The sequence below is a fragment of the Parasteatoda tepidariorum genome, chromosome 7, assembly GCF_043381705.1.
Source record: "Parasteatoda tepidariorum isolate YZ-2023 chromosome 7, CAS_Ptep_4.0, whole genome shotgun sequence".
Lineage (NCBI taxonomy): Eukaryota > Metazoa > Arthropoda > Arachnida > Araneae > Theridiidae > Parasteatoda > Parasteatoda tepidariorum.
In genome coordinates, this window is record NC_092210.1 from 74,724,125 (window position 1) to 74,744,541 (window position 20,417).

At 26.8% G+C, this 20,417-nt stretch overlaps 1 protein-coding gene across 1 annotated transcript; it reads left to right on the forward strand.

Moving 5' to 3' along the window:
* Nucleotides 1-1,699: 1,699 nt before the first annotated feature.
* Nucleotides 1,700-19,883, forward strand: LOC107446640 (chaperonin containing TCP1 subunit 8; the record flags this gene model as incomplete). The annotated part of the gene is given in 16 exon segments (XM_043039353.2): nucleotides 1,700-1,790; nucleotides 2,238-2,317; nucleotides 5,286-5,417; nucleotides 7,731-7,800; nucleotides 8,306-8,434; nucleotides 8,537-8,598; nucleotides 9,626-9,763; nucleotides 11,738-11,809; nucleotides 12,527-12,700; nucleotides 13,703-13,790; nucleotides 14,051-14,166; nucleotides 15,772-15,843; nucleotides 15,934-16,026; nucleotides 16,101-16,172; nucleotides 17,286-17,402; nucleotides 19,609-19,883. Coding segments are annotated over 16 exon segments (1,578 nt in total), but the record flags the coding sequence as incomplete, so codon positions are not given.
* Between the last annotated feature and the right edge of the window lie 534 nt (nucleotides 19,884-20,417).

A 20,417-nucleotide genomic window follows, 5' to 3' on the forward strand; every position in this document is an offset into this window, starting at 1 on the left:
AAAAAAAAGAGAACAGAAGTATAATCTTTGAGGTGTTTATATAAATGAAACATTTATTCAGACACTTGATAGCTGATCAATTGTGAATAATCATCTCCATAGGTCCTCATGACTTACAGGTATGCATTACTTTTTTTTCTGTGAATCATGGGAGGTTTATTTTCCAAAGGGGTATTAACCATGTTCCGTATCAAATGATAAGTAAGGGGATGTAAACCTAATAATTGAAATGGACTGAGGATAGTACGCTCCTATTTGGTATCATATGCCTAACTTGAGCAGAGGTCTGTCTGGTTTTTCTGAAAGGTACCTATTTTGTGAAAATTTAGACATAATTTGTGAAAAATAAAAAATTGTGTTTAAAAATCGCACAAAAATATTGTAAAAATATGGATTTATCGTTTTTTAAAGGATACAAAAATAAAATTTTAAGATAAAGTATTTTGTGAAACTACCAATCTTCCTAAAATTGGATTTGTGAAACTACCGTTTTTCCTAAAGTTGAATTTGTGAAGGTACCGCTAAACGGTAGTAAATTCTGCCTGGACAGACCCCTGTTGAGTATCTATGCTAATAGGAAAATTATATTTATTTATCTGTAGCTACATCCAGAATTATGTATTTATATTAAACTTCTTTATATATTCTTTTTTATCTTTCTTATTGTTTAAATAAATATTCTTGTAGATATTTACAGTATCCTTGTAGATAATATTTAATTATTTCTACATCTTTGAGAATATTCTAAAAACAATTTACGGTGTTAAATTTCTTTATTAGGGTACCCTTCCCGTAAACGGACAACTCTCATAAACGGACAAATTTTTTGGTCTTATGAATGTCCGCTTAACGGAGGTTTCACTGTAATTGAATTATTTTATCCATCAAATATAAAAAAGGAAATTCATTTAGAAATATTTTACATCACATGGCATGGTAAAAGTGTTGTAAACAAGGTAAGTGTGCAGTGCAAAATCTTAAGTGCGAAGCAAACTGAATAGTCAGTCTGACAGCAGTGTTGTTAGAAAAGGTGTGTTGCTCATAAAGCTAACCAATCAACTAATACAGCAGTATTGCATATTACAGATGTAACAAATGTCCAGCCACTATTCAGTATTCGACCTTTTTCCGATTATTCGGCAAAGTAATTTTTGGAAGATATTTTTAGACAGTTTTTTTTTGGGGGGGGGGATTTGAATAGATTTAACAAAGAATAATTTGTAATCTTATTTTTTACAACACATTAGAAATATTTTGTACTCATATTTGTTAAATTCTAAAACTTGTTAATGTATGTAGTGATAGACTTGTGGGAAAACTAAATTTGGAAAGATTGGAACTGGATAACCCTATACTGAATCTTTAGTTTGCAGATTTTTTTTTCTTTAATTATATTCAAGCAAATTTATTTCATCATTATTTCTTTTTTTCTAGAATTGAGAATTTCTTTTACTTTGTTTTGTTTTTCTGTTCTAATTATAGCACAACATTATAACATAGCGTTTCTTATAGACTTTTATTTCTTTTACTGTCACTTTTTTCCTGTAAGGTAAAACAGGTAATTTAGAATAGTGGGATTTTGATCCTTAAAGTTGCATTTTAGAACAATGTCGGTTTGAACTACAAGTGTCAGTTGTAATTTGATAGTGCCAGATTTGATTTTGTTGAAACTTACCTGTCCTGTTCTTTTTTTTTCCAGTATTTTCAAGGAGTAGAAGAAGCAATTTGTCGTAACATAGAAGCTTGTGTCCAGCTGGCAGATACTTTAAAAACAACTTATGGTCCCTATGGTAAATTATCTATAATCTAATTCATAATCTGTTCATGAATTTATTTATTATTAATTTTTTTTTTTTGGTATATTTAGTTGTTGGTTGGTTTTTATAAAATTTAAAATTTTCTCAATTTTTTCATTATATTTATTTTTAAAAGAAATCTGATTTTAGAAATACAAATTTAGTACTAAAGGTTGGATCTTTTCAAACTTTTTTTTTGTGCACATTGAATATTTGTGTATTAAATATAATAAGAAAGTAAAAATATTTTTTACTTTTGAAAATTAATTTTCACCGCATCATAATCCAGGAATTTATTTTCAATACATTAAACAGTAATTAGTTATTAATTTTGAGTTTTTTTTTTAAATTTTATTTAGCCAGAACTACAAAATAAAATTAGTTTTACTCAGTTCAAAAGTATTGTATAAAACTTCTTTTTTTTTTTTTTTAATATTTTAGGTATGAATAAACTCATCATAAATCACCTTGAAAAAATGTTTGTTACTAGTGATGCTGCTGTAATAATGAATGAATTAGAAGTAGGTTGAAAAATTTTATACACTTTAAATTTAGTATTCTTTATTGTTGAAAAAAAAATTCTTGGATAAATTTAATTACATTTTATTTGCATGATATTCAGATTTAACAATAGCACTAATATCTAAATTCTAAGTGTATTTTTTCTGTTATTATCTATTCATAGCTGTCAATTCTATTGGATTTAGCTATATTCCTTGATTCAATCAAGTATTATTCTAGTTTTTGCCTATTTTAAAACATTTTTCCTAAAATTCAAAAAATCTTTATTTAAATATTTATTGAATGTTTTTTTTCTTCTTTCCCTGTGCCTTTCATCTTGCTTGATAATTTGATAATAAAAAATTAATATTTTAAATGAATAATAAGTTCAGTTAATATGTAGATACTATTGATGGTAAAGTGAGACTCTAACAAAACAATGTTATAAATAAGGTTACTCCTATGTTACCAGCAAAACCTCCCCCAACAGTAGGATAGAATCAAACTCTAACATGTTTTCCATTGAAACTGAATGGGCATATGTTTTTTGTTTAATAAATACATAAAAAGCCTAGTTTAAATAGAAAATAGTCGAATTGATATACAGTACAGGACCCGTTATGAGGAAATCAGAAAACCGGAAAACCAAAAAACCGGAACGAAATTTTATACATTTTCTCGCCATTTTTTTTAAAAAAAAGATTTTTTTTCCTCATAAGATTTCAGGATTTTTCTTTCTTTTTGAAAGATTTTTACCTTACCATCATTTTGGAAATAATCATTAGTGTATTACTTAATCGTTTTTTCTTCTTTTTAAGATTATTTTCAAATACTTTTTTTTTTAAGTTGGGTTTAACAATAAAAAAAACGGTTTTTTGTAGCGATTCAGAAAACCGGAAAAATCAGTTATCCGGAATAGCGATGGTCCCGACCGTTCCGGATAATCGGTTCCCTACTGTACCATTATCGATTTTTAGTTTAAAGCTAGGTAAAATTTAAAAAAATTAGAGATAGATTCTAAGTTTTGTATCACTGTGTGGTTTCAAAAGATTTTACAATTATGGCCTTCCCCATTAATCTTAATAATTCAACTTTTAACTTGCTTTTTGTCAAATTTATCATTTCATTTATTTGTAATTAATTAAATTAGTTGATATTAATTAGTTTGTTAATTAAAATTAGTTAAGAGACAGAAATGTTGTTGCAGCTATTCATGTAAATTGAAACAGATAAAATAATTAAAAATGTTAAGCACAATTAAATTATTAAAAATGTGAACATAAGTAAAATAAAAATTTTAATAGGTTTATTAAAAAAATTATACATGTTCAGTGTTAAGTTTTTTTAAACAGATTTTTTTAAATATATCATAAATTAGACTGGGAATATCCATTCCTTTTTGTGCAAAGTAGAATTTTTCCAAAGATTATAACATAATTTTTCAAACCATTAAAAAAAGCTATAAAATATTAGAGGTTGCAAATTAATATAAATACAAAAAAATTATTTAATTCTTATGACTCATTATAGAGAATACAAAAACACACTAGATTTACTAATCTAGTGCAAAAACATATACTCCCATTGGTCATGGAATTTTATTTTGACTCTAAAAAGCAAGGAAAGTTGGATTTTTTATTTTCAAGAAGCTGAAAAATTCTTAATCTTTCCCCTATAGTCCTAGAATTGTCAGTAACGGTATTCAGATTTAAATTAATTAAATTCAAATAATTCTTTCATCTATAACAATTAATTGTAAAAATTCCATTTCCATCCTCATTCAATGATTTTTTTTTCTAACAAAATCTAATATTTGACATTACAAATTTTAAAAGAAAAATTTAGAAGATCAGAGTTTTCCAAAGAAAAATTGCAGAGTCAAGATAAAATTTGGTCTGGATTAACATTGAAATGTTCCTGAAATCAGGCAATAATTCTTCTGAAATTAAGTAGGAGCTCTAACTCAATATAAAGTAAAAATATTATCAATCATCAGTAAAAATAACAAACTATCATATATTTTTATGTTTAAAAGCGTTAGCAAGCCTCGAACAGTTTTTAGAATGTTTTCATTATTAATAACTAATAGATGCTATTAAAAGTTTTCTATGTGTAATGTTTCCTACGTAAGCATGTAATATGCTGTCTATGATAAATAATTTGAGACTATCACAATTTGGAAAACCATGTGGAAATAAAACTGCAGATCAGAAAGCAGTGTTGTGTTTTTAAAAGAAAATCAGCTCAAATTGTTTTGTAATTAATATATTAGGTCATGTAATCAAGATCAAAAGACATGTCAGATGGAAATTTTTCATCCAAAGAGCAAACAGGTCCCACAAACCATATAGAACATGTTGTGATTGTTGAGGTTATATACGTAATATTGATGATGACGTGTTTATATTAATAATGATCTAGTTACATTGATGATAGTAAATGAAATTTTGAAATAGGCTGTTCCATTCCTGCAACTAAATGTTTAGCTATGGGAAAAGAGGCAAGAAGAAATATTTTTTTTATTAATACTTTTTTTTAACATAACAGACTTAATTTCTTCATTTATTTTAGTCTTTTGGAAAATGAAAACATGCATATGGAACTTGGTACTATTGTTTTAATTGTTACTTCTGTACCATGTTTGTTATTTTACTACCATTTTAAAAAAAAGACATTGTACCAAAATTTCATATGTTAGCTGCTATGAATATTAATCTCATTTAGAGTATATTGCTGTATTTATTTAAATTTTCTTTTCTAAAATATTGAAGTTTCATCTATTAATAATATGGGTTTAATGCAGAAAACAACAAAAAACTATAGGATAAACAGTTGTATTAAATATAAATGCTGTGAAATTAGCTGCAATTTTATGCATTAAGTGGTACTGTTGGACACATATTTGCAGTCTAAAGTTATTTTAAGCATTGTATTTTTTATTATTATTAGTTTTATTACTTAGTTTTAATGTTTCTTATCAAATTCTAGATTCAGCATCCTGCTGCAAAGTTGGTAGTCCATGCATCAGACATGCAAGAAAGAGAAGTTGGAGACGGAACAAGTTTAGTAATTATTTTGACTGGGGCTCTACTTAAAAATGCTGAAGAGCTTCTGCGTATGGTAAGTTTCAACCATATTTACAGCATAATTTTATGCTAAAATCTGGGTTTTGACTTGGCTAATCCAAATTTAATCTCACAATGTAAATAGTAGTCAGAGCTCTATTGATAGTGTACTTATAGCCTGTGCAGGGACCGATTTAGCCTAATTGGGGCCCCCTCTTCTTCACTATTTCAGTAAAGAAGAACGTAACTTTATAGAGATATTTAAATTTTTCACCTCATTAAAAATGACAAGAACCTAAAATAGCATTTTAGGTTCTTGTCATTTTTCTTGCAATTCGTCAAAATCCACCCCCTCCAATTGTCAGACGAAATATCATTCTGACCTTTTTATTGATTTTCTTGCAATTCTATGTCCATCATGCCAAATGCAGTTTTCTGATTGTTAACTTTCTCATCTGGCTGTAAAAAATTCATATCCTTACTGACATTAGAGCGAAATTCAGCAAAAATTTCGCAATTACGATGCCTCAATTAAGCTTATCAGAAGCATGTATTTTTGTAAGCATATCGCATTTTGCGAAATGTCAAAATTTAGGCTTTTGATTAGCCAAATTTGTTCATCATAGTTGTGAAATTTAAGCTGAATTCCACCCTAGAGAGCCATAGATTTATGAAGCATAGATAGTTTTCATACGATAGATTAATGAAGACGCTAACATAAAACTGACGGATTTTACACTGTACTGATTTTTTTTTATTTTTAAAAAAGTTCATTAAGGAAGGAAATGTAATAAAAACTCTCTATTCGGTTACGGGGCACGGGGCAGCTGCCCTCTATGCCCCTGCCTTGGTCAGGCTCTGCGCCTGTGAGACCTTAAGTTTTATCCTCAGTTAAATCAAAAGTTTGAATGATTGTATAAATGAGAATATCAAATATGTATATCTCTTTACCAAATATCTATAATTTTATGTAGCAATTTGGCCAAAAAAATTACTGGTTTTCTCTTTTAAAAAAAAACTATTTATTAAAATATATACCTGTTTCTTCCCTAAGTGTTTTTGGAAGGGCGCACCGCTCTACCTCTCCTTTGATCCCCATGAATGCACCCTTTTTGAGAAAAAGAGCCTTCAGCCCTTAAAACACTGCCTTTTTATTTATATTCCAATTTTAAGAAAAATTAACTCCTAAAATAATAATTACACGCAAAAATTATCTGTGTTAATAGGTTTAAGTTTCTCTTTTTTTCAATGGGTATATCAATACATTTCTAAGTGACTTTAAATTTTAAAATTATTTTTTAAATAAATGCCTTTAATTATTTTTTTGAACTACAGTAGGGAACCGATATCCGGAACGATAGGGACCATCGCTATTCCGGATAACTGGTTTTTCCGGTTTTCGGAATCGCTACAAAAAGCCGTTTTTTTATTGTTAAACCCAACTAAAATAAAAAAAATTTGGAAATAATCTTAAAAACAAGAAAAATCGCTGAAGTAATACAATAACGATTATTTCCAAAATGATGGTAAGGTGAGCATTTTTCAAAAAAGAAAGAAAAATCCTAAAATCTTATGAGGAAAAAAAAATTTTTTTTTTTTTTTAAATGGCGGGAAAATTTATTGAATTTCGTTCTGGTTTTCCGGTTTTCTGATTTCCGGATAACGGGTTCTGTACTGTACAAATTTTTCTCCTATTTAGGTGAGGGAAAATTACTTTTTTGAAATATACACATTAAATAGTATAAGACAACTTAAAAATTCTTGAGGATCAAATTCAGTTATTACATGAATTTACTCATTTTGATAAAAAAAAATTTCTGTTAAGTGAGTGCCCTTTTCTGAGAGGAAGCATCTAGAAAAAAAAAAACATTATTTCAGCTAATTGCATTTATAATTTAACTGGCTGAACTGGTCTAAGGAAAATATTATGTTCTTGAATTGTTGAGAGGGAATGAAAACAAATGTTTAATTATCTTTTAATCAGAAACACAATGTTTTCAATATCAATTTTATGAAGAAGAAAAAAAGTTTTAAAACTTGATACAGGGTGCGTAGTGTTTGTAAAAAGTANAGGAATGAAAACAAATGTTTAATTATCTTTTAATCAGAAACACAATGTTTTCAATATCAATTTTATGAAGAAGAAAAAAAGTTTTAAAACTTGATAATAAAGTGTATTTAAATTCTTATTAGATGTCTAAGTGAATTTCTTTTGAAGAGAAGTAGGTAGGGTTTTTTTTTTTTTCGCAACACCCACATTTCTGGGGAAATTTTCCCTCTACTCTGGTTTAAATACTTTTATATACCATCTTCTGCACCGTTAGGTCACCTTTGCTAATATTATTATTTTGATTATTTCCATATATAGGGATTAGCTCCTTCTGAAATCATTAAAGGGTATGAACTAGCAGCAGATAAAACTCTTGAGATATTGCCCAGTAAGTATCAGTGATTTTAATTCCGATCTATCACCATCTTATGTTTTTACTTTAATGTTTTAATGTTAATTTCATGCAAATTTATTTTTGTGCTTTCTCTCTTTTAAATAAACTTAACATTGATTGTTATTGTAATTTTTTAAAAAGAGGTAAGATTTCCATAATTCAATGAAAGTGTGTGACAGTTATGCTTCTATAATATATGCACAATTAATAATAAACGTTCAGCGTCAAAAGTGTAAAGAATTCTAAAATTAAGGAAATGGAAATAAAAACTAATTTTCAATTTTTATACTTCTGTATGATCTATTTAGAGATGCATCCATTCTCTTGTTAAGACCTGAAAAAAAAATATGTTAAATTTGATTCTTTTCATATTCCATGATACTGAAATTAAACAAAAACCACCCTTGATAGGTTGCACCTTTTCTTAATCATTTTTTAAATGCATTCTTTGTTTTGCTGTTTCTTGCCTATTTAAAATTGCTTATGACATTTTGTTTAGATCTTATGTGCACAGAAGTAAAAGATTGTTCTAATGAAGATGATGCAGTGAAAGGTATAAGAGCATCATTAATGAGCAAAGCTTATGGCAATGAGGATTTCTTAGCTAGACTCATCGCTAAAGCTTGCAGTAAGTTATTTATCATTTAGAAATATTTCATAGTAATTTAATTATATTAGATAAATACAAGGATGATATGTACTTAATTGTTATCTTGTTTATAATTTTTAGTCTTGGTCAAACCGCCGAAATCAGATTTCAATGTTGATAATGTTAGAGTTACTAAAATTCTGGTAAGTGATAAGTACTTATATTTATAACAAATCATAGTCTATTTTTAATTTAAAATATGACAAGTAAGATTAAACTGATTAATTGTTTCAACTTTCCTTGTATAAATATTTTATTATTGTATTTAAGAGACACCGGGTTGAACTTGGCTACAAGTATTTGTTGCACCTATACAATTTAAAACACAAATTCTGTAAATCATAGTTTTTTTTACTTGACCTCTACATATAATAGAACAAACTGTTTAATTTTATTACATGTAGAAAAAAATAATGAAATTTTGTTATTACTTTCGACACACAAACCTCGAATTAAAAAAACTTTTTGACACACTTAATATATGCTAATACCATTATAAATCTGCATTTTTTATATCCTTTTATCGACAGTTATTGCTGTGATTACCAAGACTTGACGAGGATTAAGTTTAAATAAAAGAAACAGTCTACTATACGTTTAAACTTAAGTCTTGGTTGCCAAGGCTCTTTATTTCTTCCAAGAAGAAGCAAAATCTAAAATCTTCCAGTTCAAAGCACAAACAGCTCTGTTAGAATAAAAATTCAGTATAAAGCTATGACTTATAGTCATAGTATCTTAATATTCTATGTCACATTTGAAGTAAAAATTCTGTCTACTGTGAAACCACTTTCAATTCAGTGTTCTATAAAATCCATGCTTACTTTCAATTAAAATCATAATAAGTATGATTTTTTTTCCAGACTAGTTGCACTGATTAAAAGAAAAATAATGCACTCTCATGTTAATGAAGACGTGTTAATTGTTAACAAATTAGTTGAAATTTAGTATCTAAAATTATTTCATAAAAAATGTCAGTCGTTACCTAAAGTGGTCGAGAAATAAAATCATTAGTTCAGGGTAGCTGGTTTCAAGTATTTTTTTTTTTTCCCCTTAACACAAAATTTTTTAATAACTTAATAATATTAATGTTTTGGAGTGATGGTGTAATACATTATTGACTCTAACCAAATAGCTTGCTATAAATTTCTTACATTTAGTTACTTATTTAAGGGATGTGGAATCGATTCTTCTACCATTGTTGAAGGCATGGTTTTTAAAAGATTGGTTGAAGGAGACATTCAGAAAATTACTGATGCAAAAGTAGCTGTTTACACTTGTCCTTTTGATTTCGCACAGACTGAAACAAAGGTAACTATCTTCTACATTATAGCTTTGAAAATCTTAAGAAATTGCTTGCTTATCATCTTAAATCTATTGTGTTATTATGTATTAAAAACTTTATAATTCTATATGGCTATTAGTCTAAGTAAAAATAAATAAATTTAAAAAAAAAACGTATTATAATGAAATTAAAACTGTATACTAATGTATACAGTTCTAATTTAATTGAAACTTCAAAGCGTTAAGTTTTTCATGATAATCTAATGAAATGCAATAGAGAAATATAAAAATTTTCTGAATGGAGAAATCCTAAGTTTATTAAACTGAATACATCCAAAATTTTGTTGTCGAATTGCTAGCAAGAAGTAGGAATTGCTAGTAATTTAACTTAAATATTGTTATTAAAATTTAAAGTTTGTAATTGTCCAACACAGAATTTTCTGTATCTGATTTTTTTAAAAATTACTTTCACTAGAAATGAGTTAAGAAAAACTAGTCTTCTCAATGTCAAAACTTGCAGTTTCAAAAGATAAATCTAAAACATTTTCCAGAAGATAAAGAGCTAGCGTTAAAAACAGAGACATGTCTTTATTTTCCACAGTAGAATGAATTATTGCTGAAAATTTTTTAATTGAGGCAATCTTTTTTTAGAATCGTTTTCTCCTTTTTTTCACGCCCTTTTTAATCATAAGTTAGTAACCGGCACTTGACCCTAAGTTTGTAAACTACTACAGTGTCTCACACGTAGGCTACTAAAAAAAGACTTTTTTTTTTTTTTTTTTTTTTTTCTATAAAAGTATCTGACCCTGCACTAGCTGAACTCCTAAATATATCTGATATAANATTTTCAAGAAAGAAAAAGTGACCAGAAGATAAAGAGCTAGCGTTAAAAACAGAGCCATGTCTTTATTTTCCACAGTAGAATGAATTATTGCTGAAAGTTTTTTAATTGAGGCAATCTTTTTTTAGAATCGTTTTCTCCTTTTTTTCACGCCCCTTTTAATCATAAGTTAGTAACCGGCACTTGACCCTAAGTTTGTGTAAACTACTACAGTGTCTCACACATAGGCTACTGAAAAAAGACACTTTTTTTTTTTCCTTTAAAAGTATCTGACCCTGCACTAGCTGAACTCCTAAATATATCTGATATAAAAGTCAATTACTGCTGTGAGTATTTTATTTCGGCCCCTGTTCTAGAAAATATGTTTAAGTTTATTGTCTGTTCTAAGTAACCTTATTTTTTTGCCTGAATTCATTTGTGATTATTAAAATTTTTTAAAGGATTCAACATGGTGTGTTATTTTGAATTCTTTTACAGGCATTTTCTTATGCTGTTGTAATTTTTAGGACGATCTTGTGTATATTTTTTAAGAGGAAAAGCTGGGATGCACACTTTCATCTGTTGGAAAGACAACATTTGTTTATCCTTAGTGCTTTTAATTTTGCATAGTTTTTGTTTAATTCCTCGTTTTCACTAAAAGTTTTCAATATCTGTAAATATGAAGTGGTAAAATATGAGATATTTCTGCAGTCAATCCTTCTAACGATTGTTTAATTTGTTAAAACCCTTGGTAATCATTAACAATTAAGACTTCATTTTGAGACAGTCCACTGATTACTCTCGATTCAGACTTAGTCTTTTTTCAGCCTTTCGGTTATCTCATAAAAAAGAATCTTAGCATTTTTGCTGTAAAAAAAATGTTTTCTCGATATGACTGATCGCTAATTAGAAAAGGATACTAAAGCATGGTACAAAATAATTTTTAAAGATGCTTATTTTTAATTTGCACAAAACGATATTTTCAAATCTGCCGGATTATACTATTTCTTTATCTTCATTTTTCCTGCTTATAATCTAGTATGTATGTATTCTTCTCAAATATATATAGATTTTTTTTTTGTAAAATGTTCAATGATTTTTCATATTGAGATTAAAAAAATAAATAAATATAGCAAAACTTCATATTACAAAATAATTTATTCATTATTTTATTTTATTAGGGCACAGTATTGATTAAATCAGCTAACGAGCTATTGAACTATAGTAGAGGAGAAGAACAATTATTAGAACAGGTTTGTGCTTAATATATTTTTATTACTGAAGATCTGAGAAAAATTTTGTTACAACAAATATCGAACTTACTGTTGTCTTCATATTGCTAATACATTTAGATCTTTGAACAATTTTAAATTGAGTGTTATTATATTCGTAAATAAGAACATAATTCGTTTTCTTTTTTGTTTTGCTGCAAAAATTAAATGTTAAAATATTTAAAATTTTTGTTGAATAAATGTTGAGACTAAATCTAAATTAAATATATTAATTTTAACCAAAATTTAGACTCATCAATGATTTTCTCATAATTTTACCAAATTCATTACTACAATATTATACATGTAATGTGAAAATTTTTTTTTTTTTAAAGAGGAAAAAAATGATTTTTATTCAAATTAGTAGATTGATAAAAAAAATTTATTTCATGCCCAAAAAAAAAAAACTTATAACATGTCTCTCTTCAAGTATTTAAAGATCATATTTAGGGTACTCTACTCAGTTCTATAAGATTAAAAATATGTCTGTTTTTTGCCATTCTTTTATCAAACACTTGTAATATTCAACTAAATCATTTCTTTATATTTATTAACAGAAAAACTTTTTATCGTAATTCATAATCTGTATTAATTCATTTTAGTATGCGAATTGTGTAATTCATATTACAGTTACTGTATTTGTACACCCAAATGTAAATAACACGATAATAATTAATTACTTTTTCATTATCTTTATAGCAAGTAAAGGAAATTGTTGATGCTGGTATTAATGTAGTAGTGTCTGGTGGAAAGTTTGGTGATATGGCTCTTCACTATCTCAATAAATACAAAGTGATGGCAGTTCGTCTCCCTTCCAAATTCGATGTCAGGCGTTTGTGTAAAACTGTTGGAGCTATTGCCTTACCTAAAATGGTAAGTACATGTTATCTGTGCACATGGAAAGTCATGAATTTCAGTATTGAACAAAATTTGTCGTGAAATGTCATGATTTTTACTATTTTTTTAAAAGAAATCATGGAAAGTCATGGATTTAGGTTGCCAAAAAATCTTATTTTTTAAATTGAATCCCCACCTCAATTTCATAGTGTTCTAAATATCTGAATTCCTTAAAAAATCACTACTGGCAGTCATATTTTATTAGAATATAAAATGTTTTTATTATGTTCTTTAAAAATTATGGTGTTCTTTCAAAAAATGAAAGAAACATTTCTAGAGTGAATTATCATTTAAACTTCTGTGATTTAAGAATTTTTATTTATTTATTTTTTATTTCGAAATGAGAACAGACAAATAAGGAGTATTTCTTTCCTTTCTGATGAACAAGAAAAGTATCTTTAAAATGTAATTCTGCAGAGAAAAAAAAAAATTGCTTTTGTATTTTTATTTCAGCTATTTTATTGCTTCAACTCTTTTTTTACTCTGTTTTTTAAATTTAAAATCTATAAATATGAAGATGCAGAGTATAACAGTTTTGGTTATAATTATCATTTCAATGAATGTTATTATAATGCTTTTTTAAATCTATTGTTACGTTTTTGTCGGAGAAAATAGTAACTTCTTTAAATTGTGAAAAATTCTTGGAATTAGTCATGGAAAATCTTGAAAACTTACGAATTTGAAAATCCAAAATGTAGCAGATACCCTGTATGTATTTTTATTTTGGATAGGCTTTTAGATATGTTTTTAGAACAGTTATGATGGCACTCAAACTTAAGTTTTGTTACTTGAGTTATATTATTTATGTATGCAATTTATTTTGACTTGTGGAAATTGAAACCAGTAGGTAACAATAATTATTTTATATAATTTCTTTATTGATTATTAAGTTTATTATATTTCAATATTTTTTATCGCATTTTAAATATTATTTTTTTTTGACGAATATTCCATTTCTGAATATTTTATTTTATAAAGGTAACTCCCACAAAAGAAGAAACAGGTTTTTGTAATCAAGTGTATGTGGCTGAAATTGGTGACACCAGTGTTGTCATATTTAAGCAAGGTATTGTTCTTCAAGATTTTTAATACTGTATCTTGTTTACTATTTGCTTGTAATTGTCTCTCTCCTTTTAAGAAAAAAATAAAGAACATAAGTACTAAAGAATTTTATGTAACTTCAATGTTTCTTTATTTTTTATTTATCTTAATAAATCTTGAACAAATCTTCATTTTTTTTCTCTAGTGTTGTATTATATTTGTATGTTGTAACAATTATTGGAATAAAATTTAAATATTAAACAAAACAAAAAAATTTTATTGCAGATAATAAACAATCCCGAATATCAACAATTGTCATTAGAGGATCTACTGAAAGTCTAATGGATGAAGTGAGTCGTGCCATTGACGATGGTGTCAATAATTTTAAAGCTCTATCACAGGTTAGTTGTTAAAGTCTGTTAATTTTATTGTCCTGCATCTGGTTTGTATTGTATGTTGATTACATATACATTATTATTGCTGTTCATTCTTTTGCACAACTTGCATACAATTTTTTTTTAATTACATCTGAAATTGGGGAAAAAAACATGCTCTTAAAAGAAGCGAAAAATTTATGTGTTTTCAAGAGAAGAAAACTTTAATAGAATTAGGAACTTTAATAGATATTTAAGATACAAACAACTGATTTACAGTTGTAAAAATAAAAAAAAAGAAGAAAGAAGTAGGGAGAAAAATATCCACTTTAATTCTTAAAACAAAATTTGAATGTTAAAATTATTTTCCAGAAAAAAAATCTTTTCATTAAACATTAAAAGAGATAATGTCTATTAGAAATGCTTTTGAAAATGCAATACTATCTTAAAAATGCCTATTAAAAAAAATAATAAACAATAGCAAAGCATTTTAGTTTTCCAATTCCTGTATTTTCAAGAGAGAAAAAGTGAGGATTAAAGTCTAAAGGAAACCCTCTTAATTGCCATGTCATTATAAAAACATAAATGTTTTGAAAAAGAAAAGGCTAGATAGGAACCAAAACAAAAATCTTTTTTACATTGCCGTATTTTTTAAAAAGTGACCATATATGAATAGCATTCATTAGAAATCAAAAGAGAAACAGGAAAAAAAATTTTAGTTCTGAATTATAACTTTAACGTTGAGAATCGCAGTATTCTATGGAATAAGTTTTCTGTCTTATTGTACAAAAAAAAGGTTATGATAAGAGATTAAAGTATATTAGAAATGCTCCCTTAACATGCTCCGCTGTAGTTAAAACAGAAAAACAAACTAGATTGAATCTCGATTTTTAAATCATAAAGTGTTGAAAAAACGAAACTGACATGCCTGGTTATAATTAAAAGAAAGAAAAATCTGCATTACAAAACTCATGGTTCAGTATTAGGTAATTTAGTGTCAATTCTTCAAATTTCGCTTTTCCGTGACTTTCAGAATATAAATTAGCGAGTTTTGGAACTTAACAAATATGTGTAAAAACTATTTCTAATAATGCACAGTAAGAAATATGATTTTAGATTATTTTTGTATTAAATCTATTAAAATTTCCCCCTAAGAAACTTGGTCGAAAGAAAAAAAATTTTAAAACAATGCTTTGCCGAATATTTGACCGAACGTTAGTTACATGCCTGCACACAAATACATAGGTATTTTTTGTTTATATTATGTAGTACAAAGCAAGTTCTGTTCGTTTTCTTAAAACTCAATCTGCCAAATACAGAAATAAAAAAATAACTAAAGTTTAAAAAGTGATAGCATTTTTAAAATAATATTTACCTATTAAAAAAAATGTTTGGGAAAAATTTGAAGGTTTATCACTAATTTGTTAGATTTTTAAATTATATTTAGAGATAAAAATAATATATTAAAAACACAGATTTTTATATAATTTTTTAATTGAAACAGCTTTTGTTATTACTACTATTTAAACATCGTGTAAAAAAATTTGTATTTTTTGGTACTGAATTTTAAAACTTTGCTTTTAAACTTGTTGCATCAAAAATGTTTTTGAGTTCGTATCATTCTTTCTATAGGATGGTAAATTAGTTCCTGGTGCTGGGGCTACGGAAATTGAACTGGCGAAACAAATAACCAAGTACGGCGAGGTAAAAAAGCGTTTTTCATTTTTATAAAAGAAAATTATAAATTAAATATTAATATTCTTTTGATAATAAATTTTTATCTTTTTTCTTAAGACTCTCCCTGGTTTAGAACAATACTCTGTCAAAAAATTTGCCGAAGCTCTGGAATCCTTGCCTAAAGCATTAGCTGATAATGCTGGATTAAAAGTATGAATCCTTTCTTTCTTCATATATATTTGTAATTAGATACATAAAAGGTTAACTTTATTATTCTTTTACAGTCAAACGAAGTCATTTCCAAGCTTTATGCAGCTCACCAGGAAGGAAACAGAAGTATTGGTGTTGATGTTGAAGTATGTATTTTTCAAATTTTGCTTAGTTTTTGTTAGAAAAATTAGTTACCGAGCTAATATGTTTCATTATAAGTTTTTTCTTCTCAAAATTCTAATCAAATTTTCTTTTAAATTTGCCTGAACTGATTTACAAGTTTTGTTTATATTCTTAAAAAGTTAAGAGTGTGTATATATTGGTTTGTTTCCCTTGTGTTTTTTATTTATAAATATTATGCCTACAAACCTCCGGTGTTCCACTCAGCGCCCTAATTGTAGCTGGCATCTAAAATTTTAGCTCAAAGTATAAAAATCTTATTTGTTACTTTGCATAACATCAGAGGAGATTGTATTCTGGGTTTTTCACTTCATCCTTTTCGGTCTAATAACTAGAAGCGAGGCTTGTGATTTTTTCCTCAAATTTCGTAGAAATCTGCATATTTCGGGACACTTTTGAGAAGTAGAAACTTGTAATTTTCATGGAGCTCTTCAATCGGAGATTTAAGTTTGGAAACTTTTACTGAATCTCATTAACGAGACTTTTACATACCCACAATTCTTCCACCAAATGAAAAAAATTCGCCAATTGTTCCACAGTTTTGATTTGGCGGATTTTTGCTATTTTGAATGTGACAGCATCCTTTAATAATGCAATTCATATTCACATGATTTTAGATGAAACTTCTATTTTTTTAATTTAAATGTAATATTTCGTATAACAGTAGCTACACATTGTAATTCGAACATGATAATTTGTATTTTAAAAACCAATCTGTCCAATTTGCATATACGTGTTTTTAAAAGCCAATATCACTACTCATATTCACATGATTTTAAAATCCAATATCATAATCGATGTAAAAGCTAATTTAGTTATTTCTTAAATTGCTTGCTATTAAGTTGTAATATTCTACTTTGGTGGGTGATTTAATCATAAATCTTTGTTCAAAAAGTTGTACTTGTAAGGCTCATAGATTGACAGCTTCATATTGAACTATTGCACGTAAGATTTTCTGGGTTTTCCACTTTGTGCCGCTATCACCCTTGATGCATGCAACCTAGAAATTTTGCATATATTTGAACTGTTGTATGTATGATATTTTGTCACTCTATATTAAATTGTGTTTTTTGTTGTAGGGTGAACAACATGTGGTCAATGTTGAAGAGGCTGGAATTTTAGATCTTTACATTACCAAACATTGGGCTATAAAAAATGCTGCAAACGTTGCAACAACAATTTTGAAAGTTGATCTTGTAAGTTACCATTACAATTTTTAACTTTGTCTGTTTTGAAGTTTTGACCTTTTGGTCTTAATGATCATAATTTTTTAAGGATTGAGAATGTCCAATTTTCTACAAATTCAAAAGTAAATAGTAATTGACTTAAAGAATCGAAAGATTTTGATTTTCAATTTGACATTTTTTTCCTTATATTTATTGATAATGCTTGCAAAAGTCAGAAAACTAAACAGCTCAAATTTTGTGGGCTGTTTGCTAGTTTTGTTCCAACAGGATTCATTGTATCAAACTTACTGAATTTAATAAACAATTAAATAAGAAAAAACTTTCAGCATCAAATTTTAATGGTGATGAATGCAGGTGTCATATGCTTATTTATTGTTTAGCTAATGATGGGACAAATCTTGTAGGGTCGAATTTTTTTGTTTGTCAGTTATTGATATTTTTTCATTGAATTTTAAAAATACATTAATTATATAAAATTTCTAAATGTAAAATTGAAAGCTCATCTTAAATTACTTTTTACCAAAATGTAAAGCACGTATTCTCTGTACTTTCTTTTCAAAATGAGTTAAAACCTACTTTAAAATTATCTGCTTAAGAAACTCTAAAATCATTTATAAATTTTAATGAAATATTGATATTATGAAAGATTAATTGATGCTGTTTATTCTTCTATGCAACAGTCTAAAAATTTTCTAGATATTAATCAAAAACTATTATGAGAAAGTTCATTACACCATTATTAAAATATTTTTAGAAACTGTTAAAACTTTTAGTTCTAACAAAGCAATTCTGAAAATAAAAGTATTATTTTATTCTTTTGTGATAAATTTTCCTTTTATACTTAAATAAGCTAGTTTTATGTATATACAGTCAATTCGCTATAACTCGAATATTACTATAACTCGTTTTTTTTATGAAGTCCCGACCCTTTTATCTTCAATTTCATGTTAATTATTCTCGATTACTCGAATTTTACTCCCTTTAACTCGATTTTTTTTTTGGTCTTTTAAAGCAAGAAAAAAAAACCTAGGAGCTGATATCTTGCCCCTTCCTTTGCAACANAAAAGTCAGAAAACTAAACAGCTCAAATTTTGTGGGCTGTTTGCTAGTTTTGTTCCAACAGGATTCATTGTATCAAACTTACTGAATTTAATAAACAATTAAATAAGAAAAAACTTTCAGCATCAAATTTTAATGGTGATGAATGCAGGTGTCATATGCTTATTTATTGTTTAGCTAATGATGTGACAAATCTTATAGAGTCTAATTTTGTTTGTCAATGATTGATTATTTTCCTTTTATTTTAAAAATGCTCGATTACTATCGGCATAACATTAATTATGTAAAATTAAAAGCTCATCTTAAATTACTTTTTACCAAAATGTTAAGCACATTTTCTCTGTACTTCCTTTTTAAAAAGAGTTAGAACCTACTTTAAAATTATCGACTTAAGGAACTCTTAAAATCATTTATAAATTTTAATGAAATATTAATTGATGCTGTTTATTTTTCTATGCAACAGTCTGTAAAATTTTTCTAGATGTTGATCAAAAACTATTATGAAAATGTTCATTACACCATTATTAAAATATTTTTAGAAATTGTTAAAACTTTTAGTTCTAACAAAGCAATTCAGAAAATAAAAGTATTTTATTCTTTTGTAATAAATTTTGCTTTTATACTCAAATTAGCTAGTTTTATATGTATATATATTTGTTGGTTTTCCCTTTTTGTAAGTAGTCTAATGTGTATACTGTTCCAAAAATGTTCTCATTTTTTAAACCAATATTGCCTTGATGTTTTTCCTTGGCCCACTACGAATCTCGGAATACTGTAAATTTGTAATAATTTGAATTCGGGCACACTTTAAAATGTAAAAAATAAATGTGTTTGGTTATGTTTTAACATGAGTGTTATGAAGTAATTTAACTATGATTGCTTTTCTTTTTATATAATTAGCCAAATTTAGGTACTTACAATGTATTAAGCATTAGAATGGGACTAAATTATATTTTATAATATACAATGAAAGGGGACTTTGGTTAATGTGTTTCCTCTTAAGCATACTTACAACTTTTTGCTTACATCAAGGTGTAAGAAGTAAAATTCAAAATAAATTAACTTCTTTTTTTTTTAATGAAAAGTTAAAAGTTTTTTTTTTTTTTTAACTTCATTTTAATTTTTGCCCTGATTATTATTTTTTTTAACATTCTAGATTATTATGTCGAAACCTGCTGGAGGACCTAAAGCTAGAGAGGCAGGAAATGTTGACCCTGATGATGATTGATAAGAAGCAGTGCATAGAACTACTTAATTGAGAAAAAAAATTTCATGTGTATATTTTTTGCTGTGGCAAGCTGGGCTTCATTAACCACGATACGAACATATGTACCATTTTTTTATCAATATTTTGCATTGAAAGCTTCATTAAAAAGAAAAGTGTTTAAATTGTAAAAACTAAACATTAATAAAACATGTATAAGACCACAATATGGATTTTTTATTATTTGTTATAATAATGGTTAAATTGTATCATTACTTAAAAAACCTTTTTAGTAATATGATACAAATATATATTTTTTCTTTGTATATTTTTTCTTCGTATTTTAGTATTAAATACATTTTTAAACTTCCCTTTTTACATTTTTGTCAATTCAAGTGAGAGTTATCTACAAATAAGTTAAATCTATTGAAAACATAACATGTGTATTCTCATAAAGCAAGAAAATCACTATTTTTGATAAACAACACAGCTACAGATTTATTAAGCTTTTCATTTGAAGGAAGCTGTTATAAATTATGCTATAATCATTAAAAATAATAATAATATATAATTATTTAAAATTATACTAATATATATAATATTTCTACTGCTGTAATAGTCTCAATCTTTAAAATTTCGATTTCAACCATATGAGTGAAAATTAACAAAAAGTTTTTGTTTTTAGCCATATACTGCCTTAGTACGAGTTCATAAATATTGTCTTTTCGTGAACCTGGTATTTCATAATAAATGTATGACAT